A 24,721-nucleotide genomic window follows, 5' to 3' on the forward strand; every position below is an offset into this window, starting at 1 on the left:
CTCTGGTTATTAAAAATATGAAACAGATTCACTACTGTATATAAACCGAAAGGCATTTGCAATACCCTCTCACATTAATTTTAACTTCACTGCTAGTTTAAATGATGTACCGTTTTCTGCCCCCCCACCCCCACCCCTTGCCAAGATACTTGAAAGATTATCTTAAAAATCAGTTGGTTAAAGCCCCTCTCTATGCTACAGTAAGCCGGAGAATTTCCAGCATCTGATGAAGACCAGTGGACCACCTGATACTTTTTCAGCAGAGTGATAAAATTAAAGGATAGCTTTGATTTGCTTGAAGGATTACTTCCCTTACTTAATTGTTTAAAGTGCACAGTATTAACACAAAGAGGGGGAAAGAAGAAAATTAAGAAGGTGACCGTAGAGCCTGAGCTAATTGCGAGCTGATTAGATTGTGCCATGCAAGAGCTCTCCCTCCGTTACATACCATCACAAGCTCTGGTCTTTTCCACCCTGCTGCTGCAGCAAACAAGCTGATTTGCTAACAAAGTGGTCAGCTCAGGCACTTGCACAGCGGCTCACGGGGTCCACAGACGGCTGCTCTCCATGCAGAGAATCTCAAGCTCCATTTTCCAATCTGATTACACGGCATCTTGTTCCAGCAGCCTTAAACCTTCATGGCAGTTTACCAACATTTTCATCACTTTTTTCTTTTACAAAGCAAAAGAACTGATAAGCTCTCAGGTACCCAGGATTTCATAGTCAATGGCTGGCCAGCAGCCAGCCTTCCCTCACCACACAACTGTTTCGGGCCACACTGCATAAAGCAGACAGGATTTACCAGACAGCACAGAACTATTAGAATTTTGCCATGTGTACAAGTAAGCAGCATGTTTCTGCCCTCGCGGATGTCGACTATTGTGTCTAATCACATCTAGGAAGTACAGAGACCTAGCAAGTGCCCTGGCTGCCCCCACCCCCATAAAAAAGAGGTGATGCAAAGCAAACCAATAAGCATATGTCCATGAATTCACTATTACCCTAACTAATGTGCTCAGGAACTCTGCCGGGTAAATGTAAAGCACTAATAACTGTTTTTCGAAGCCCTGGTTTGACAACCCAGACCAGTCACCTCGATTATGATGCAAGGGATCCTAAGTGACATTTCATGAAAATCTAAAACGTTGCAGACAGGACAAAATAGCTGATTAGCATCTTAAAACTTTGGCAATCCCCTAGAACTTTAAGGAAAACAAACCGAAAGATGCAGAGATGTAGCACAAAAATGATCATCAAAAGCCACCTCGTGAGAATTACTTACTCCCTTTAAGTCACAGACACCAACCACATCATGCAGTTAGCAGGCGGTTCAGTGTAATGCATTCCCATTCAAAAGTTTAAAACAATGACTGCTGTAGCATTTCAAGTAGAACGCCTATGCGTAGACCCTTCCTCCTATGTGATACCTTTAAAATTCATTTTTACCTACGGCCCATGGGCCGACAATGCAAAATAAACACGCTCCCGTTCAACCAAAAAAGAATAAACAAACAAAATAATAACAGAGCCACCTTCCGCCATGGCCAATAACTTTCTAACAGAGACAAGGAAAAGAAAAATGGGTTTTAATGGCTGTGGCTATTCCTGGTTCATTTTTGCATAATATTGATCTATAATAAAGGGTCCAGGAGGGGAGGGGAGGGGAAGGGAGGAGACGAGCCTACAGTTATGGGAAAAACGTACAACTCGGCTCGCACAATGCCTCAGTTCTCCAGCTCACCAGTGCACTGACCCTCTGTATCTCGGAGTCATTAGCTGGAGTCCCAGCCCTGCCTCCAGGAGAGGGGATTTGAACTCACACACCGAAGTGGGGAGATTTGGGATTTTGAGCATGCCAGACAGAAGGGTCATTCCTCCTCACTGATGAGGAGGACGCTTGTTCCCTGGGGAGGGGAAAACTGGATGAGTGACTGTCGCAAGATTCAGGCAATGGACGTGCTGCTGACTCAGGAATGGACTCTGACAGCTCCCCTGCCTTAGTCCAGCCGGTCTGTGTGGGAGCGGTTTTAGGGCAGCAGCATTGACAGGTACATGCAAAAGTTAGGGGGGAATGGGAGAAGAGGAAAGAGGGAATGAACGAGCAAATGCAACAGCAACTCCTTGAGACACATACATACAAGAAATAGACATTCTTCCCACTGCTAGTCGATACTGCCCAAGAGATTAAAAAAAATATATATATGTGTGTGTGTTTGTGGGTATGCATATTTAGAACACCCACAGCATTTCTGAATGGACTGTAAGAGAGGACCTGCATTTTAAAAACCGAGAGATTAGACTCAGTGTATCTCCGTGTCCACGATACGGCAAAACCCTGTAAACTCACAGAAAGTATACACATCCACCCATATATGTATTTGCATGTGGGTGGTATTCTGCATAAATGACTGTCAACTTAAAATGCCATTCTCTAATTTATATGCAAATTCTACCTCTGGTAAAATAAAAACATGTTTTAAGCAGCTTATAGTGCCAACACATTATTCCCATGAATGATTCCTAGTAAACTATTTATGCCAACTGTGGGTTGATTCTTTTTTTTTTTTTTTATGATTTATTGGATGGTGAACGAAACCACTTAAACTATAGTTGCCTGTATGAATCAGTAATTTTCATGTTTCTAATTAAAATGTAAACAGCGTAATGAAGACATCAAGTTTTTAGGCAAATGTCTCTTCCAGTGCCACTTGGGGTATGGTAATTACTGGAGCAGATCTATGGACGCTCCTGAATCCTCTACAAGTCCAGATTAAAAGCATTACTGCTAAACCTGGCTGTTTACACGAGGGAATTGTGTACTCTAACCCATCCCCAGTTTGCTTACAGATGCACATTGGCACTACGTTTAAAACCTGGTCATTAAAAAAAAATCAAAATGGAAAATAACTAAGTAATTTATATTTAAAATGTTGATTATAAAACATTTACTGGCAATCAAAATGCTGGAACTCGAATTTGATTCCCTGCCATCAGCTTCTTGGGGAAGGAAGGAAGGAAGGAAGGAAGGAAGGAAGGAAGGAAGGAAGGAAGGAAGGAAGGAAAAAAAGGATGGAAGGAAGGAAGGGAAAGAAAAAGGAAAGCGAAGGAAAAACAGCCACCAAACAGTGTCTACCCTAAACTTCTACAGCCTGGATCTGGGTTATGGGGTAGAGGGAGAAGCCGATTCCAGATCCAAAGATAATGTTAGTTTCCAAGATTTATTTTGTTTAAATGAACAGTTTAAATGAAACAAGTTCACAAAACACAAATTAGCAACATTTAAAAATACTATACAATCCGTGGGATAAAAATGTGCCATTTTCCCCTCTCATCTTCAAGAATGTAAAAGTGCCTTTGATATGAAGCTGTAATCTGTCTTCATTTTTATTTCAGCATCTACTTCTCTGTGAAATTCGTCAAAATGTATCCTAAAGCAAATGACCTCTTACAAGTGCTGAAGAAATACATCACCTCTTCCGCCTACAACTGTTAATTGAACCTCCCTCTGAAGCCTCTTTTTCTAAGTTAACCAGCACGCTTGCTTTACATATTTGCTACCTGGCACTTGAACAGCTTTTCTCAGTTACAATTCTGCATCCCCCCTCCACACACCCCCAGAACTACTGTGGCCACACCTGCAGTTGGGTAGTCCTAGCTGAAACGTGCGGTGAGAGGAAAAGTCTGAAATGTGTGATAGAAGGAGGATTCCTCTTCTCCCCTCCCGCCCCCCAACCCTGGACTCGAAGTCCACAGATGGACTGATATGGCCAATTTTCATATTATTTTTGCATAAATGCTAGACAAGCATGTTGCTGAGGTTGGCTGTGAAATTGAAAATGGATAAGAAATGTGAGTGTGTGCAAGGGTGATGTGACGCAGAGAAAGAGAGCAATTTTTGCACTGTTATGTTTTATTACTAAAGTAATGCCGACAAATAAATGTATATCCACCATCCTGGGGTCGGAGGGAATGTTTAATCGAAAAGCGTTTTCTGCCACTTTTCTGTCTGAAAACATATAAGCTTTTCTTTTTTTCGGATTTGGACACAGAGACATAGTATTTGGGGGGTGGGGGAGGGGTGGGACACAGAGACCTAGAGGGACTGAAAGAGGTACATTTTGGTGATGTTTAGAAAAATTTTTCACACCTCTGGGGGTTTTCAGAGGGAAAGAAAGCTGATTAAACAAGGCCAAGTGTTTTGTCGGCTTAAGGGTGATATCATACTTGTGTTCAATATCAGAAGTGTTGCGAGTACAGGCATCATTTCTACTCGCTTTGTGCCAGAAAGGTAAACACTGGATAGCATTGTGGATTAAAACAATAAGAAATCCCTTTCCTCTCAGGCTTTCAAGGCCGTGTTAATCGGGTGTAATTTTTAATGAACACTAGCTGCTTGGTACTCATTCAAGACATTTCATTAGAAGGTTATTCATTTAAAAATCAACGTTTCAACCATATCAAGCTGTAACCTTTCTTGAAATGTAAATGAATGGTTTAAATGAGAAGATTAATAAAGAAGGGATGTTCCAATTCCAAGCATGGCATGCTATGTATTTTTAAATTTGTCTATGCCAGATGCTGTCAGTCAGAACAAAAAACTGTCCAAGCAGACAATCTGTGCGTCTGAATGTTGATCATGTTGGAAAGTACAGGGGGGAGGGGGGGGGAGTGTGTCAAGGATTCATGGTCCTTCATCTTTGCAGTAGAGCAAACACGTCTCTCAGTATAGCGACAGACAGCTGCTTCCACTTTCTAATGTGCCCTAACTTAGATCACTGAAAGAATTGTCAGCACTCAGAGAAACACACAAAGATAACACAGCCAGCTGCCATGGAGGGGAAAAACAGCACAGCTCAGAAGAAATGGGATTTGTTCCATTTGCATGATGCTGCCTCCCCTGGGCCCCTTTCTTTCAAATCCAAAGCACAAAAGACAACACTTAACATATTTGCTTAAAGATGACAACCTCATGTTGATTTCATTTGGATGTAACAGTGTCAGGATTACAGATATAAGAATATATTATATCTGTAACAGAGACTGACAAATGTACCCATCAGTGGAACTGTCTGATTCATCTGCTTATACAGCCATTTTACCATCCCAAGGGTGCCATCTAAGTAGTAACTTTAGAAGACTGAAGGTCTAATTTTATTACACCACATTTCAACCTACTAAACAATATTATTTCTAAAATAGATCATTTTTATTGGAAGTCTCCCTGATGAAAAATCCAGTAGACATCAGAGAATTTATGAACTGTATGGGTCCTTTGAACTCAATATACTGCCCATTTTAAACAACTTTTCTTGCTCTATGGCAAAATCTCAGTATCAAATAAGTGAAAGAGGGAATGTGTGTGTTTTGAGTATCTATGTATACTGATATATTAGCCAGTTTTAGAGAAAGGACTGGGGGGGGGGGGTTGGGGGGGAAGCTGGAGAGAGAGTGATTGATTGATTATATGGACAACTATAAAATCAGGCCTTACCTGGTCCATCTGAATAAATTCTTTGTAACCACTTACTTCTGTCTATTCTCGTATATGTCTTCCCTCAATACAACATCCATACTTCAGTAGCAACTATATGAATAATCATTGCCTATCAATATCTTTTGGACATATACTCAATCTGATTTCCAGGCAAGGTATTCTTCAGACAAGACAAGAGAATGATTTAAAGCTAACTTGGCTAGCCACTAGCCATAATTTGCACAGCTTTGGAAACCATGATTTTGATCTGAAGCCTCTGTACCTTGACAAATCTCTATTCTAATGGTTTTATGTATTTTGACTTTGTTTTTTAAGCAAATAAAAGGAGCTACGATGATGTGATCGGATTGATTTATTTGCATCCACAATACTCCGAGTTACTTGACTGGAATTATGAGGGCAAGGAACAGGTAGGGAGGAAACACCCATTCCCCTCATATATGCAGTACGCACACTGATGCACACACAAGCACACACATAAATGCCTGGGCACATCCAGCCCCACAGCCCAAACAACTGACTTCCCATAATGAAATGCTGGCTCCCTCTGCTCCTGCTTTGTCCAAAGGAAGCTCTACTGAATGTTGCTATTTACTGGCAACAGTATAATCCACTCATTTGGTCTTGTTTTATAAAATAGAGTTAACTGCTCTATGTGAAATTTCTGCACAGCAGATGGTTACCAATCATTATTTTCCATTTGTTTAGTTTATAGTAAGAACAAGAAAAACTGTGGAATGGTAATGCAAGGAAAACTAGCAGCCTGCGTGATAACCCAACCAGTGCCAGAAGACGCATTAAAAAAAAATCACTTTTATCACATAGTATATCAAAGCTAAATATAATTTTGAGGAATGAGGGGAGGTTATTCACCCCATCCCCATCCATAAAGGAAAATGCCATTTGAATAATTTATTTTATTTCTTAGTATAAAATCCTCTAAGATTTAGCCTTTCCATTTTTTTTAAGTGATCAAAGTTTCTAGAAGCAACTTATTATAACCATTAATGTTTGTCATCGCCCAAGCTGAAATCACTTTCTTTCCCTCTAAGTGGCCCAGTTGTCCAACAGAAAATGGGAAATAGGAGCCATTTGTGGACAAGTGCACATGCACAGAAAATTAAGCTGTAAATATCTGGACCAGGTTATTACTGGAATCTGGAAACATCTGGGGCTACAGAACAAGCCAAGCCCCATTTCCACAATGTCCAGGTAATTGCTTAAATGATTTATACCTTACTGTTTCTATTAAAAATGTCTTTAAAGAGAAACATTTGGAGGCTGGGTTCTGCAATAAAAACTGGTATCTGATTTCACTTGCACAAAAATCTTGTGAAAGATGCTACATTTCTTCAAGGACATGTGCATGACTACACCAAAGCCTGGACAAAGACTGGGCTGAAAGAAGGCGTGGTCAGTCACTCAAAGGAAAGGATCCTAGCAGGAACGCAAATTTTAAGTGGCTTATTTGTGGTAAGTGTTTATACTAATAAAAATAACCCATTTAAAAAATGATCTTCATGCATATGTGACAAATATATTCAAACCATTTTCGGGTAAACTCTACCTCACGACCCATTTGCAATTTCAGTTTTAACTAATTTCTCATAAAGCTTGTTTACTGAATCTTCAACTAACTATCAGGCCAAACATATCCCCCAAGGGACAAGGAAGTACCACCTCCCTGAAAGACCTGGGCCACTTAGTTAAGAATCTGGAGTGAGATTTAAATCAGCTCACTTAGGTGCTTATGGGGCTACCAACTGGGCACTCAGAATGAGAGAGCTGGAAATTCTGTCATGTTTCATAGTTGCTCTGCTGAATAAAAACACACACACGCACGCACACGCTCACACACACTCACACAACCGAAGTTGTATTCACTTGAAATAAGTCTATGTTTCATTTTTAGATTTTAAGGCAAGAGGACAAATTTAGCTCCGTATTCGTCAAGAACTGCCACATCTAGGCCTAATAAAAAATTCTGTTACTGACAACTTTCAACTAGGCTTATGAGGGCCAAAAAACAAACAAACAAACACAAAAACAAACAAACAAACAAACAAAAAAAAACAACAGACTATTGATCACTGACTTTTAACCATGGCTCCTATTCTGTGGCTACCGACTTATATCACTGCTCTCTCTGGGGAATCACCCAACTTTTCTCTGGGAGGACTAAAGGAAAAAAGGCTGATATTGTAGGCATGAAGGACCTGAACGGTATTTTTATGTTGTTAGTTTAAAATCAACTCTCCCAACTTCCTGATGATAAACCAGGTAGAATTTTAAGCTATGACTTTTAAATCTTCCCTTGGGTTAGTCTAGTTTTTGGCAAGCCACCATCATACACGGATTTTCAGTTCATAGTTGTTACTCTCAATCTCATGGATTTTAACTTATATATTTAAGCAGTTTTCACTCGCTTAGCTTCTTGAATGGTTTCCAGAACACCAGAAGAGCTGATTTAACAAAGGAACTAAGCAGACTGTTTTTGTCCAACCGCAAAAATGCTTCTGCTACTTTTCAAATTGTTTCAAAATCTTTATTGTTCTCCAATGTCCTATCCTCTGTACTAGTGAAGCTCTCTGCTGAAGATGGAGTGTTTTCATGCAATTAACCAAGCAACATCCGTCTACTGTAGCGCACTTAATGGCATGTCTTTGTAATAATCCAGGTTGAACAATCAGCACGGCAGATATTTTCTTCTCTACCGAGTGTATGAGATCAACCTAGATTTCAATATGAAGTGGTAAGATAACATCTAGAACTTTTCAGATCTGAAGGGCCCAAATTAAAAGAAAACTAGTGAGCTTTCAGTAAAGGTTACAGGTTTCCTTAGTAAAACTGTGTTTTTAAAAGAATGACAAGAGAGCCTTTGTTGTCTTTTTTTTTTTTTTTTCCTGATTTCCTTGACAAAGGTGAACAAGTGCTTTTCCCTGGTACATCCATCTTTAGGTTCCGATACACAAATATAAAATAGAAATCTCGTAAAATACTGTCGACTAACTCATTACAAGTTCAACGATTTGATCAAATTGAACTTCCCTTGGAAAATTCGGTCATGCTATCTGTTAGAACATTAATGACAGCTTTGAGAAAGAAACTGACCCTTCATAAGCACACAAATCTGACGGGCAATGCAGAGAAACCACTAGAGGATAGGGTCATTGGGTGCAACCCTAGATAAATTGCTTATTATCCAGCATTTAGTACAAAATAAAGTAATAGTGTCAAACACTAAATATAAAACAAAAATATGTCAATTAAATAAAACGTTAACCAAAGACATTCACAAGGTCAATGAAACTTCTCATGTCGACTACAGATCAACTAGCTTGCATCTCACATCTTATCACCCTCAGTACCATCATAGTCCCAAGGAAATCTCGTTTGAGTGTTGGGGCACATATTTACACACTGATTATTTATCAGAGAGAGGACAAAACAGAAAGAAATGCCTTAGGAGGTCTGATTTCCTATGTTCAACCAAAGGATGAATAACCAACTGTTAGTCAACCCTATTTTGGCAAGAGGTTGATTCGGAAGTCTCCTGGTCTAGCATTTTATGATTCTGAAGCCTCAGTTTTTTTCTGACTGCAAACACACAAGGAAAAAAAAATATGTAGGGCATAGTGATTTGAAGCCATTTGTTACTACTTCGTAATCAAAATAGGCTATGGATTTTTGTTCTGTAAGATTTTTAAAGATAGCGTTAGAATGTTCTGTTTTTATAAAGTAGTTTAAATACTCTCCTCTCCAGATATATGAAAATAGAATAAGTGATGGCAAGCTCCTTTTTAGGTATATGATTATAAAACTATTTTTCAGGGTTATAAAGTCTTTCTTTGGTAATTAAATTACACGAAGAATACGGAAATTTCACTTTTTAAATGAAATACACAATTTTAATATATCTGTTCTTTAAATATTTTAAAAAGTATTTTCCAATTTTTAAAGGAAGATTAATAAAAGATTAACCAAGCGACAGTCTCTTATGCTTTTATCAATTCAATTCACCAAACATTTATTGAACACATAATATAAGTCTTGCACCATACAGGAATGTTGAGAAGATTAAAAATTAAAAAATGAATTAGCTGTGCTTTGCTCACAAGAAGCTTACAGTTTCATAAATGGGAAACACAAATGCCTAGCAATCTACGGTACAGGAGAGATGATGGCAACTGATTCAAAGGAGATTTTTTTTTTTTTAACAGTGCTTAGGGAATATCAAGTAGATATTGAAATGCATCCTGCTTAGGATGGCTCAAGAAAGTTTTCATAGACGATGCAACATTTGAGCTAGATACCAAAGTCCTCACAGGACTTCAACAGGTGGAAAAGAGCTTTCCAGGGAATAAAAAGAAGATGGAATATGGACAAGTTAGAGATAAAGCGCAGGAAAGATGGAATTGCTTCCAGTCTGATCCAAATTTCAGAATGTTCTGTATATTTATATACATTTTAAAAAGGATTTGAAGTCCCTAACTCCACTACTGCTTAAATGAATCTGCTTGTCAGTCTATTTATATCTCTTGCAGGGAAAAAGCATTGGCTAACTAATACTCATCAACTCTCAAGATAGTAGAACTGCTGACACATTTGCTCGCAACCAATTAGTAAGCATATTTAATGAATGGTTACCATCCCCCCTGAAGGGCTTAACAGAGTGATAAATGGTCCTTGAGCTTCCTACACTACTTCCAAGACCCTTTCTGTAGTTTCTTAAAGAGAAACAAAAAAAAAAAAATCTTTTTTCACTGGCCAATGCCCACTAGCAAGGTTCCAAGTTACTCAAGTTTACTAGTCCATGACCAATGCATCATGGAATCTATAGAACTGGAGAAAATCTTAATAGTCATTGGATCAACTCTCCTCTTATGAAAAAGCAAACAGAGGCTCAGAGAGGTTGAGTGACTTACCCAGGGTTACAAATAGGATAGACTCTTGGCTTCTGCTGGGGCTTCTTTTCACCACTGTCACTTTCCTGAGGTACTCTTAATAGCATGGTGGCAACGTTCCTTAGATTCTCCGTAGATCGTTGTTGAACTTTAGCCAAAGAGTGAACCATCTCAGTACATATCGTTAGTACATTCAATTCTGAATAGATTAGCTCTGATTTTCTGTCTTCCAACAGGAATAATGATCTTTTTAAGCAGCGAAAAGGTTAGGATCTCATGATATGAACGAATTTTTGGTTTAGACAAGAGGTTCTCAGTCTCAACTTTACATCAGATTCATTGGGAGAGTTTAAAAGAAATTTGGCACCTCCTGAACTTCCATTTAACTGGTCTGAGGTAAGGCCGTGGCAGGTCTGTTTGTTTGATTTGTTTTTGGTCATGGAACTATGCTAGCATAGCACAGGGTAGATACAAAACTTATCATCAAACTTTGCTCAGATCAAATCAAGTCATACATCTACTTTAATGATTTGAATACCTGTGATAGCAATAAATGCATTATTTTGCAAAAGAAGCCAGAAAAAAGATATACTTCAACCCTCAGGGGATCTTCTTTGGTAGTCCCTTGCAGCCTAACCAAATGAGTATGTTGACGGAAGAGAAAGAGTCTCAGAGTAATATCAATCACCCTTAAAGGCATGTATAATTTCTTACCCTTTTTCAAACTATGAGGAGAAAAGAAGGGGAATAGTTCTTTTAACTTGTATGATCACAAATACCACATATTCAAGATCTGATACAGAATGTGTCATTTTTAAAAGGGGAATATAATTTGTTTAGATCGGAGCTCTGCATGCTATTTAACCTGCACTAGTCACTAATTCCTAATAATCGATCGGTTTTCTCACATAATGATGTTAGGATTTGAGTTTTTAATTGCCAGTGTTGTTTTCAACGACAGTCACATGAAGACAGTCCTAACCCTCAGCTCTCCTCCCACAGCCTCCCCCATTTACTTCCCTTTAGCCACTTCCCCATTCCTGCAAGTCGTCTTCCACCTTATGTCCATGCCAAAAAATGCTACTTTACTTCCTCCCACCACACGGCTCAACGGCCTCTTAATTAATTCAAACGACCTCCTCATGGTGTAAATATCACATTCTAGTAGCTCCAGTGAAATCTGATTTTCCAGATGATCAAATAATAACCAGCCCTACAGACAAATACCAGAAAACAAAAACAAAAACAAACCAAAACAAAAACCCAGCTCCTCAAAACAGTCCACAGATATGGGTCAAACTGGAGCCCAGCAGCAAGAGAATGGAGGAGGCAGCAAGGTTCCGGGCAAGTTCACAAACATCAAGATAGGTGGACAACCTTGCTCTCCCTGGCCCCAAGCACAAGGACACCTGCAGAGTCGGCGGTTAGAAATTACAGTTAATAATACATATTTATATATGTATTTAGGTACACATGTGCATTACAAGGATACATCAGCAATACCTACCATATGCTTAGGAATGGTGGCATTTTCGTAAGGTAGATTTCAGAACAACAGAATTATATTGGGGTAAAATTGTGGATTTTTGCCCATCATTATAAGCGACTCTATACTACATGTTGTAGTGTTGTCACTAGATATTTTTCAAGACAAACAGTACAAAATAGTTTCCCGTCATGGTCGTTTTACTTTGATCTTAAGACAAAATAAAACAACACAAAAATAGAACAAACAAGCAAAACAACCATTAACAAATTGTATGAATTCATTAAGGACTTAATCAAAGAACAAAGCATGATAAAGAACTTCCAAATTAGAATTTTTTCCCTACTTTAACTGCTTAAATGTTACTGATTAAGATTTCATGCTCATGTTAAAAAAAAATCCCAAAAGGGATTCTGCATATGTATTTTTCTTTTTCTCGAGAGACACTAGCTCAGTCTCAACATCCACTCTAAGTAAGATTCTTTAGTGCAACTATCATACCCATCGTAAGTAAATTCATATCGGTGACTAGTTGACTGGTATTCATATAATTACATAAAGCATATTTTTTCCAATTAGGGAGCCCTTACTCTTAGTACATTTAAAATCTTTCCATAGAAAGAATAAGTACTTATTCATGTAGCAGTATAAAATTCCAAAGGTGGTGATTTTTTTTGTTTGTTTGTTTCCAGTTCATCAGACAAAGATATAGGTCATTCAGGGTCCCAATGTCTCCATTTGGGTCACATCAGTATGCCCCTCAAAAATGTTGCTAAATCTTCTGAATAATGCAAATGAAAACCTCTCTTTAAAGAAGAATTTCGCACCTACACTCTTGGCGTAGGATACCATGATCCAGGCAGGGGATTAGACCCACATCTTTTGTAAATTGGGCCTAAAATTGACTCCAGATTTGCAACTCATGAACAGAAAGTCAGTTTTAATATAGATATGCTTTAAAGAGTAAAAATGGCTATTATTCTTAACAAGTTACATATTGGGTATTACTCTTCCAAATGACTCATAAAATATCTTTTTAAGTACTTAAAGTCATGAATATGTTCTACTCTTTTACCTCTGCTTGAATGCAGTTTTTCATTTCCAGGAAAGGATACATTTTCTAACTAACCCCGTTAACCTAATTCCTCATAAAGAAATACCAAAAGTGTCCCTGACATCGATACCGTCACAAAGAGATGTATCTATGCACATGCTCAAGAGCATATTCCATTTAGATAATCAAAACTGTAATTTTTATCTAAAAGATTCCTTTCGATCCATGTAATTCCTAGCAGTAAAATTTATCAAAAGCACTTAAAGTTTGCAAACACTAAAACTGCCCTGTCCATACCTTTATTTCTTCATTCATATACTTAAACTCAAAAATAGTAACTCTTAGGCTTACACGAATAAGAGTATTCTGTTTATTTAATGGTCTTTGTTTGATCTTAAATGGGGTTTGTAATGAAAATGCCTTCAATCTGAAGGGAACCTTTTATCCTATTCAGAATAATTATCTTGTAAGATTAAAATCAGTGAATCATACCTAATTAAGATTTATAATTTAGCATCACTCAGGTATATGATCTAAGAGAAAGAGTTTACAATCTTAACTTCAATTTGAAACAGAAAGGGGAGAGAAGTGAATAAAAGGGAAATAAAACAGTTACTTGGGGCATAACAATGCACTATATTGCCACACATTTACCCAGATTCCTGGTTTAATCCTTTTTTAAGGCCAGACATTTATTGCGAAAATATAATATAGTAAAGGATAGGAGTAAGGCGGGAAAAGACAGGTTCCGATTTAAATCACACTACAGATTTTGTAGGTAGGTTACAGAACACTGCACAACATGCATCCTGGCTAACCAACTATCAAAATATGACAAGTTTATAATGCCTTTAATGCAAAAAGAAATTCTAAACTGCATGGTGAATTTATAATTAAATGGGACACTGTTGTAATAGTTATTTTCAAGCCTCCTTTCATTGAAGTACATATCTGCCGAGAGAGCAATGGCTTGCGATTACACAGGACAAAGATTTTTCTTCTTAGAGGGTCTTATATGTAGTACTTCTCTCCACAAAGTCTAACAAAGCATCCAAAATAAGTTCCATTTTTTTTTTCTTCCTCAGAAATGTCTTTAAAGCCCCCCACCAGCCCCCCAGTCTTGGATTACAAAAAAAAAAAAAAAAAAAAAAAAGAATAGTTACTTTTCCGAGGTCTTTGATATTTCCTTTCCTGGCAGAGTCATCTGATGTGAGAAATACCTTTTGAAAATAAATGGTGGAGCTTGAAGTGCACTCAGATCCATTACTTGCTGGACATTCCATCGGATCTCAGTTTTGATTTGAAAAAAAAAGCCGCTTGACTTCACAATTTAGTTTTAGGTATCTCAATATGGAGCTTGATCTCATTGAGAAGCATCTTGGGAAGTGACAATGTAAACGTCCTGTCCACCCCTCCACACAGAGGGCTCAAATCAAAGGAGAAAGCGGTCCTACCTAGTGACTCTATTATTCAAGGAAAAGGGGGTAATTTCATTCCGGGGTCAGAAACCAAGTTCACAATTCGAATATAACACACCGCAAGGTTGATGCTACTGCATGGAAGTTACTTTGCATCTTTAACACAGCTGTCACCACGTGTTTATATAGCTACGATGCTACTTCCTAATGTCAAAATATCAATGCTGCTACTGTTATAACAAGGTAATTATTTTTGCATTTGGCCCCTTTTGTCTGAATGGCACTCACTGAGCTGTGCTTTTATTTCTCACTGGTCAGGATTTTCGGTATGTTTTGATAATCTAGGATTCGACGCTAGAAATACTGATTTTACTTGTGCTTGAAACCTAGGTGGGTTAGTGGTGGGACTTGACAACAGAGAAACTCCCAGGCTCTTGCTACAAATCTTCCTACCAAAATCTTCCCACCCAACCATTCTGAGCCTGGGAATAGAAATTTAAGTACGCATCTATACGCAAACAACGCCAAAACACAGGGCTCCTTTTAAGAATATTTGCACAAAAGTTTATGGGATAGATATATGGAGCACATATCAGGCAAGGGGCAACATGAGATAAAGGCAACTATTTCTGTCACCAACTCAGAGATAGAAAGAGCAGAAGATACCCAATGGTCCATTTACCACTGATTCTCTTACTAAGTAATCATCAGTGCTTCTTTAGGTAGAGGCACATGGAATAACTGTGGAATAGTCAGTGTCTAAGTAGCAAACCCAGTGACTTCCAGAAAGCAGGCCCTCAATGAAAGTTCGTGGGCTGTAAAGGCAGGGCTGGCTTCATTGCCCTGCAACCTGTGTAGGCTCACGGGGTCCCACACAGAAGGGCCCCGCACTTGGTATAATACTCTGCTGCTTCTGTCTCACATGTTTAACAGGTTTTGAACAAGGCCCCCCACGTCGTATTTTTGTACCAAGCCCCAGAAATTATGTAGCCAGCCCTAGGTGAAGGTGACAATGCATGTTGATGGTAAAGATACATCAAAAGAATAGCTAAAAGTTTACAATTACATCTAGAAACCCATGGCTTCACATTACACTACTTTTAAATTTGTATTTTGAATGTTACTGTTTCCACGAAGGATACCTCCTTATGAGCCAAAGCATGAAAGTGGAGGTCATTTATTCTCAGATGAGTTTATGGTCATATGAATATGGCACTTAATCAATTGTCAGTGGCTTAAAAAGCATCCAATTGACATACGGCAAACATTACTTGAATCTGGGGAGAAAGAGAGAGATTTTTTTCTTTTCTTTTTTTGGCGGGTGAAGAAAATGGAGTTTCTGTTCTCTTGTCAGCAATATATCAGCCAGTGCCATGGAGTAAATCCATACATTACCAGCAGAAGTCAAAGCTCGTAAGAAAGGAACTAAGTAAAGGTGTTTTCGATATGAAGAAAACATTTTCTAGGTATTTCACATTCTGCATTCTGCACTAAGAAAATATTCTTTGTAAGCTATATACCATCACTAATAACTTTTAATACCCCAAGCTACTCTTGACTGAAAATGAGAACAAAATTCCAATAAGCAGCAAATTTCCCAATATCATACAAAAATACTTTCTAACAAAGATTTCTCAACCTAAAAATATAAATACGTAAGCTGGGCTGCAGGGTGAAAACACTTTAACCTTGGGCCTCCATAGAATAAACCACGCATGCATACTACTTTCAACACGTATCAGTTTCGAAAATGATAGGAAGAGTTAACACTATAAATGCTTTGTGAAAAGTCACAGTGGCCCAAATATAAGCAAACATACCCATTTGTACACATAGTTAACATAAATACATCTTAACTGAAATTCTCCTTTGAATGTACTGCTTCCAATATACCCTGAAACAACAGCCTACCATATGCAATGTTAAGCAAAGTGTCAATATTCAAGTAAGAAGACAACAAACAGATTTGTTGCATAAAATATGTAAATATTATTAACAGAAAGTGCCATACGATAGCTCATGTTTGGATGGTTTCTGATCACCTAGCTTTTCTGTCGCCTCAGTCTCTTAGCCAAGACCCTCATCAACAGGTATGGTACGCATGTGCTGTGCTGAGACAGGGCTCCGGAGCAGGCATCTGTGGTGCTGCCCTAAGGAGACAGCAGACCCACCTGCTTTGATTTGCCTCGAACTTAGCAGGACAATTCATTTTTACCATATTCTTGCCTACTTCTTATGTCCGCTATCTGCATTTCTTGCAGCAAGCATCTTTCAAGTAAAATTGTCATTTGAATGATAACGTCAAAAATACCAAAAGATCAGTAATCAGCAATCACGTCAAAGCAGCGATGCTTGAAATTTCTACCATAAGTAAAAAAGCTAATGATAAAAATTCAAGGTGAGGAAAAAAAAGGAGGAAAATTATAAAATCTAACCATGAAAAGCACTTGCCAAAGAAGCATTTATTTTGTTTTTCAAAAAAAAAAAAGTTTCATTTTTCATAGGGATAAAAATTTAGCTATATGTGTGTGAGAGAGAGAGAAAGAGAAAGAGAGAAAGAGAAAGAGACACAGAGAGAGAGCTAATTGAAGACAGAGTAATTTTTGGACTTGCAGTCTTCCAAGTAGTACCCCTAAATAATTTCTAAGTTGAACTGATTTTAATGGAACATTAGCCCTGAAATACCCCCAAAGAAACAGACGATTAAATTAAGGTTTTTTGAACTGAAGGAAAAAAAAATTGCCTTGCTTCCTATGCCATTTGTTTATTCTGGCTTATCAATGACTCAAGATAAAAAAGCAGATATGCTGATTAATCAAGTCTTATCGATCAGTAACATAAGTCAATATTTCATACAAATGTCTATAGAACAATTTCTCCCAATCAAAAATTTATAAATCAATTTAAATTCCTGATAATTACATTTATTTGCTCTACAACAATAAATGTGGTACTTTATAAAAGTAGTATAAGATATTGGTACTCGAGAACATATTGATCAAAGGCAAAACAGCAAACATTTCTATTAACCAAGGTTCTGAGAACAAACTGTAAAATACAAAACATAAAAGCCTGCAATTGTTTCAAATATACCTAGCAATTCTGCTGATTTCAGACCATTAAAACTGATTACTTAATTAGGCAATCATTCAAGGCATCTAAACACTCACAGACAAAAATAGGGAGTCATTAGCATAGCCGTCTTCACCTTGAGATGAAAATTCCAAAAAATGTTGCAGGCCCGTAAACTTTCAGGATCTGTCCCCATGCATAAACTGAACAAAATACTAAAATCCAAAAGCTAACCACCAAATCTCAGGGAAAAAAAGAATTTGCCTATAATGATAACACTTATATGTCTTTTCAGGTGGCAAATACTTTAAACTGTCTTAGAAATGTCAAGTTATAATACAGATAGTCTCTACCAAATCCTGGAGGCACTACTTTCCTCCCCTCTGGTCATACTCTTATACTATCTATAAGGAATTAATAAAATATCTGCTCTCTTGTATGTATATCAGAAGTAACTGCCTACAAAAAGGTTTTCAAATTTCCTGCCTGACATGAATAAAAACAACAAAGAGGTTTTCTATTTATAGGGGGAAAAAAAACCAAAAACCAGTTACTGGACCCTCAGTCACTGGAGTCTTCAACCAAAGGAAAAAAAAAAAAAAATCTCTGTTTTCACTCAGAAGGTACCAGAGATGATTTTAAGAATATCACTGATTCTGTACAGTCAGGAGAAAGAAAAATATTCTGTTTTCAAAAAAAGAAAAAAAAAAAAAAGGGTTCCTGAAACAATTCCAAAGAGACTCTATAAACTATCTTTTTAGGAGAAGAGAAAAAGCAAGTCAACTCACAAACACAGCTTCCAAACAGAAGTCTTACCCTCTTCCAGGAAAACAACAATAAGACTTTATTACCCTGCTATGATTCTTTCATTTCGGACATGATTAATTAGCAAGTATTACACTTCCCCAAACTCCCACCACACTCTTCGCGGTCTCTCAGCCTAGTTGTTGATAGATCCAAATGAAAAACCAAGTGGCCCACAGCACTGTAAGACAAGTATCCAAAAACTATTTCAAGGAAGGAAAACTTCTCTCCTATCTTTGCCTCCCACAATGAAGCAGACTGCGTTTAACTGCTTTCACAAAAATAAAAAAAAATAAATAATAAAATAATAATAATAATAATAAAATAAAAAAATAAATAAAAATTTAATTGGTCATTTTCTTAACAGTACCTTTCAAAATCTGAATAATGCATGCACCATATTCAGTACTCAAGAATACATGGCCTGGTTGATGTGTTACCTACCTCTATATTTAGGCTGAAATTCCAAAAGACTTGAGTGAGTCCATGCAGTTTACACTGATAACCACCAACATGCACAACTAATAAACAATAAAGATGATGTGAGCAAGCACGTTTTGGGAAATGGTTTTTATAGAAAAAAAATCTTTCTTTCCCAAAGAAAAGCGGATATGTCACCCATATAATGATGATAGGAAACAGCAATAAAGGACGAAAAGAGAAGATGAAAGGAAGAGGGCAAGTCTAAAATTTGAATGAATGACAACTCAGATTCTCTGCATGTTGTTGCAAAACCCCCTCTCCGAATAATTTTCCCTTTAAAACAATCTGTTTTCAAACCGTCCCTGTGGACCAAGAAGCCAGCTATAAACATGTAACAACTATCAGTTTATGAAGGTTAGGCTTTCCCCTTCAACCTTTCAACTCTCATGTCCAAGAAAACTTCACACATAGTACAGTACTAACAAACAGATCTTGTTGGTTCCAGGAATCTTTTTTTTTTTTTTTTAAATCTATTCTGGTCATAATATCCTTGCTTTTTTTGCAGTTGTATTAAATTTAGGATCAAAAACATCAAAGCAGCTTCCACCTCGGACCTAACTTTTAGAGAATCAACGTGACAAGGCAGTCCCTGATAGATGTTTCTCTTGATAAACGACTTGTTCAAAAGAGACATTGTAGCTTTCATTTCCTGACCACAACACACTTTTAATTTGCAACAGCAGAGCTGGCAAAGTGTGAGCCCTTGCCCCTTCCCAGCCTTTAGGTTTGGAGCTCTGGTTCCTTTAGGCCACACACTGGAGACCAACAAAATCCAAAAATAATCAGAGTAACAGAATTACAAAATAGGAACCACTAATGCACTTTATACATATACACAAGGATCTACTTTATAGGCAGACACAGAGATAGAGAAATATAAACTTTTCCTCCTCAGAATTCTGGTATGTGATAAGGCTCCTGCACGACCATCATTTGCACAGCGAGCATTTAAACGCAGAGAAATAAATGATGTGACTATTATTTAATAGTAAGCAGGGACAGGGGAGGGGGGCAATTTACACACTTAAATCTGCTGTTAAATGTCGTGAATTACATGATTGCCTACCCCAACGTGTTTTTTACATATTACTGCAATGATTATTATTACTACTACCCAGAAATCACCTTTAAGTATCAATACGGTGAACAGTCAAACCATCCAATTTCTGCTTTCAGCACATTGTCCGAGCTCCGATTTAAAATTTATAAATGTAATATCCTCCTCATCACAGGCAGCAGCCCAATCTGCTCTGAATATATATTACAGCTTTAACATCACAGAGGGAAATCGCCCATCTGGCAATCCCATTCGCTCCAACAGCTCCGGGGGAAAAAAAGCTGTGCTCTCTCCTCCTTAAAACATTTCTCAGGGCAAATTATGTGCATCTAAAATAAACAGTCTTCTTATTGATCGCTTCAAAGTCAACAAGTTCCAAATGCAAAATTCAAATCCTTTCTATAGTGTGAGAGCAGTGTGTGTTTAGCTCAATAGTCACCAGAGTCCAACCAGAAGTGCATGTCGCGCAACGGTCTTGCAGTGCCTTTCCTTGCATTCACATTTGTGTTATGAGAGAGCAGTAACCACGGCCACATTATAGACCCCTGGCAGCTTAGCCCCACTGCTATTTCTTTCTTTCATATTCTCCCTTTCCTTCTCTGTCTTTGCAGGGTGAATGCATGGTGGTGGGATAAATGTAACCAAAAAAAAAAAAAAAGAAAAAAAAAGAAAAAGAAAACACACACACACACAAACAACAACAAAAACCAACCCAGTGTAAAGTGGACATATCCTGTGGCTATGCAAAATACTTTTAACATCTTTCTGCTGTTGTTGTTCTCTATTCGTCTTAATTGAATATCACAAAGTGTACCCACAGCACAGTCACAAGAGCTATTGAAAACCCCCTCTCACTCCATTTATCTGACCTTTCTTTCTTTTTTTGTCTTTTCTTTCTTTCTTTCTTTCTTTCTTTCTTTTTTTTTTTTTGTGAAGAAAGAGGAAAGAGCGATTTCAAACAAAGTCAATTTCAGTGCTTGATTATTTAATTCTGTCACAGGTTAAAAGTAAAAAGCGCTGACAGGCAGACAAGTGAATGGCAAGGAAAAAGAAACTAATACTGTTTCAGGCATTAAGGACTTAAAGCAATCAAAAAATACATACTTTTTATTTTTATGTAAAAGATACCCCTTCACTCACTCACCCAAAAAAACCACACTCAGAAGAACTGATTACTCCACAAAGTGTAATCATCCAGAGAGCAGATAGTCAAACTGCATTAATAGGTTGAGAAAAAAATTTTTCATCCAGCTCTGTGTGTGTGTGTGTGTGTATATATACATACATATATATATATATACATACATACATATATACTTTCATTAGTAAGCACTCTTTCCCCACACTCCAGCCCTCTCCCCTCTCCACCCAGCCTCCTCCCCCAAAAAAACCCACACTGAGTTTAACTAATTTACATACCATTTGACTTCAGCGGTTATATAGTGTATTACTAGTAACACGTAACTTTGAGATTACTGCTAAAACCGGTAAAAGTGGACTCCAGTAATCTATTAATCAAAACTGATATATAAACAAGTGATAGCAAAAGCAAACAAGCATTTTGACAGATTAAAATATGCATATATATATTATATATTAGAGGAATTATACATGATAAGCATCTGCTTCCCAAGGAGCGTCTTCAACGGTTTTTATCATGCTATTTAATTTGTCTTTCCTATTTAGATGCAAAGGAAGTAAATTCCAAAACTGACGTACCATAAACACTGGTGCTACTGATCATTTCTTGCTGGCAGCACAAAAAGCTGAATTGGATTTCTCACAAGCAGGAATTCCAAAGGTTGCTTTTCATTAAAGCCACTTTTCCTCTCAGCTATCAAATGTCACTGCCTTGAAACGTGGGCCCTTTCGTCAGGTATTCATTTAACCTACATGCATATAATTAAGGGGGAAAGCAACATCAACAAAAAGGGGATCTCAGATCACAGGAGAAGAAAGAAAGGAAAAAAAGCACATGACCAGGAATGCAAGTCCATGTCAATTTCACTCACTCCCATTGAAACTAACAAGAGCTCCGGGGAGGACGGTAATAGGATCAGTGGATTGTATATACCATTAAATTATACATCTTTCTCTCCCGTTCCTTGCCAACAATACGCCCACCACGCTGTACCCCCTCCAAGATGATGTGCTTACATTTTTCTGCAACCGATCTTCTGACATTCTCACGTTCCCCCAGCCACGAGACTGTAATTTAACCTCAACTTTTTGTGTGAGCAAGATTCTTATTTACACTTCTTATTTACTTAGAAGTTAGTTCCCGAAGAAAGTCTAGCCCCACCCTATGGCTCCGCTTTCTTATTTTTTTTTTTATTTTTGAAGTAAAAAGATAGTAATAAGTAAGCCCAATATAGCGGAAAACGAGATTCTTGCTATCGCGAACTCTTAATCCAATACTATTGTTACAATGATTAAGCAGCAAAAATATGCATTATAATGTTTCAGGGCTACTTTGTACAGAGAAATTAGACAGCAGGTTGGCGTACAGAATAGAAGCGAGTGCAAATCAAATTTAATGCTTACGGCACAACTCGGAGATCTCTTTTTATTAGGGGTCTTGCATGTATTTATATTCTTTAAAAAATAAAACAAACAAAAACAAAAACAAAATTTAAGCCGATGGTGGAAAACTACGAAGCTCCTCTTACCTGAACGCGCGGAGCAAAAACCCGATAGGTTAGCGTAGCATCGATCCGATGTGTTTGCTGATGAATGGAGGCTAGGGTTAAGTGAAGGTGCCTATGATTTGAAATCATTCCAAGTTTTTGAAGGGAAGACGGACTGCAGCCTCTGCCATGTTGGAATTTCAAACCCAAAACAGCTGCTTGGAAGGAGCCAGCATGCCAGAGGCTGGGCGCAGGCGCAGAGCGCCGCCGAGCCAAATTCAAATCACTTTCACACTAAGAGCCAAAGATCAGTTTTCAAAGGAGAGAGGGAGAAAGAGACGGAGGCTGCCGAGAGGGAGAGAAGACGGGAGGCAGTGGCGAGAGGCGGGCAGTGGAGAGAGACGGGCAGCGGGAGGACCGGGAGGGAGAGGGAGAGGCGCACGGAGCCCGCGGAGCTGGAGGGGGAGAAAGGGAGGCGGGAGGCGAGCGGGCGAGCGAGCGAGAGACGCGCCAGAGATTCATGGGCAGGGAGGGCTCAATGGCCGCGCCGCGCTGGCCGGCCAGCCGCTCGGGTCATGTTACACGGCCGGGGCCGCGGCGGCCGCCCAGCCTCGCCGACGCGCTCACGCGGCCCGGAGGGGGCCCCGAGGTCATGATTACGCGCGCGGGGACCCGGAGCTCTCCCTGCCCGCAGACCCGGGCGGCCCAAGCTGGGGAAAGGGGAGCGGTGCCCGGGGCTGGGGGTGGGGGTGGGGTGGCAGGCGGGGGCGGGGGGAAGGGGCCTTTCTTTCCCACGCGTGACCGGCCGGCCCTTGCGCGCCCCAGCCAGCCTGGGAGGGCCCGGGACCCGGCTGCGCGGCTCTGGCGCCCGCGGGCCCCTCCCTGCCCGCTCCCGGCCCTCCCGACAGCTGCGGCGGGTCCACCCTTCCCCACCCGGCCACGACTCCGCGCGCAGGACAAGATCTGGCCCGGGGAGCCGGGACCTCACCCGCACTCTCCCCTGGGCCGCCAACACCAGCCAGAAAATGACTTCATCTGCCAAGAAGAGGCAACTTCGGGGGGGAAATCCGAATTAAGCCAGTTCCCCTCCCCCGCCTCCTTGTGAATAAATAAAATCCTAAGTGTCTAGGTGTGCGGTCCACTCTGGCGCTCCCTGGCTCCCCTCCCTACCTCCCCCAGGCGGCTCGGGCAGGGGAAGGCAGCGCCTGGGGGCCCCCGGTGCGGGCGGCTGGTGCGCCAGCATAGACGTTAGCCTCCTGCTTTCCCAACCCCCTTCTAGGGAGCAAGCTGGGGACCCAGGAGTGGGAAGAGAGTAGGGGCTTTGTGGTGCTGGGAGCTGAGGAAGAATGAAATGTGCAGTTGAGTGTGTTGCTCGCATCCCAGGGAGCAATGCAGTGCTGATTGTCTGTTGCTGAGATAGCCTTTTGTTCGGAACATAAGGTTTAAGAAACACACACACGTTTTCTGGGGTCTCTTGTTAGATGTAAATGTGCTGCATCCAGACGCTTACTATGCAGTGTAAGCTCAGTTGGTTTACTAATCACCCCGCCCCACCCCCAAACAACCAGGATCATTTGAATGGGAACCTCATTCAGACTTCTAGGCTGCGAGTATTGCCTTCAACCTATTTCATTCTAGACTAGCCAACCATCCAACTGAGATAATAAAGCAAACAATAACATTTGATCATGATGTCTACGAGATAATGTGCCCGGCAAAGTTCTTTAGGAATCGTAATGAGAAAGTGAGTGAGTGAGGTAATAATTTCTCTTCGTTTTCATTAAATATGACTTTAATAGATAAATGGTAAGTTTATACTTTGGCCTGGTGGACATCCAGTCCGCTCCATTTCGAGTAAGCTAAGAATGAAAGAGGCAAATTACATATTCGACCAGGAACCCATGAGGCTGAAAATGTTACCTTTGAAGGCAGGTTGGAAACGAAAACATACTTGTTTAGGACTGACCCTCCTCATAACCGGTGCTCACATTTCCCCCTGCTTCTCTGCTACAGATTTAATAGACTAAGTAGCAGCTCTCTAGATGATGAAATGCAGCCTTTAAAAGATACCACACTTATACTTTGAAATTAATTTCATTCTCCTTTTGTGATTTTCTTACCTGTGAATGGAGAGCCATTGAATGGATGCATTTAGCTAACACAATGAGAAAGAAAAATTATTTTAGTTAAATCTAGGCAGATGACAGAATCTAAAAGACAAAAAGAAGTGATTCAAGATCTTACCAAATATTTCTAAAGAATGAGATTTCTATTTGGAATGGGTTTGACCTTTCTGTGCATTTTTTTAAAACCGGGTTTCAA

The 24,721-nt window shown here is 39.3% G+C and overlaps 1 protein-coding gene across 2 annotated transcripts in view; it reads right to left on the reverse strand.

Annotated features, from left to right (window-relative positions):
- The window catches only part of FIGN (fidgetin, microtubule severing factor), a 130,893-nt gene extending 108,086 nt beyond the window's left edge, over nucleotides 1-22,807 (reverse strand). Inside the window, exons 1-2 of one of the 2 annotated variants that reach the window (XM_030327064.1) lie at nucleotides 22,442-22,807; nucleotides 21,492-21,661 (exon numbers count right to left, since the gene is read on the reverse strand). In XM_030327064.1, coding sequence (XP_030182924.1) covers nucleotides 21,492-21,516 — 25 coding nt within the window. In that variant the 5' untranslated portion in view covers nucleotides 21,517-21,661; nucleotides 22,442-22,807. The remainder of the gene's footprint in view (nucleotides 1-21,491; nucleotides 21,662-22,441) is intronic. The other variant, XM_030327066.1, reaches the window with a different exon arrangement.
- Nucleotides 22,808-24,721: the final 1,914 nt, after the last annotated feature.

Source organism: Lynx canadensis, chromosome C1 (genome assembly GCF_007474595.2).
Source record: "Lynx canadensis isolate LIC74 chromosome C1, mLynCan4.pri.v2, whole genome shotgun sequence".
Lineage (NCBI taxonomy): Eukaryota > Metazoa > Chordata > Mammalia > Carnivora > Felidae > Lynx > Lynx canadensis.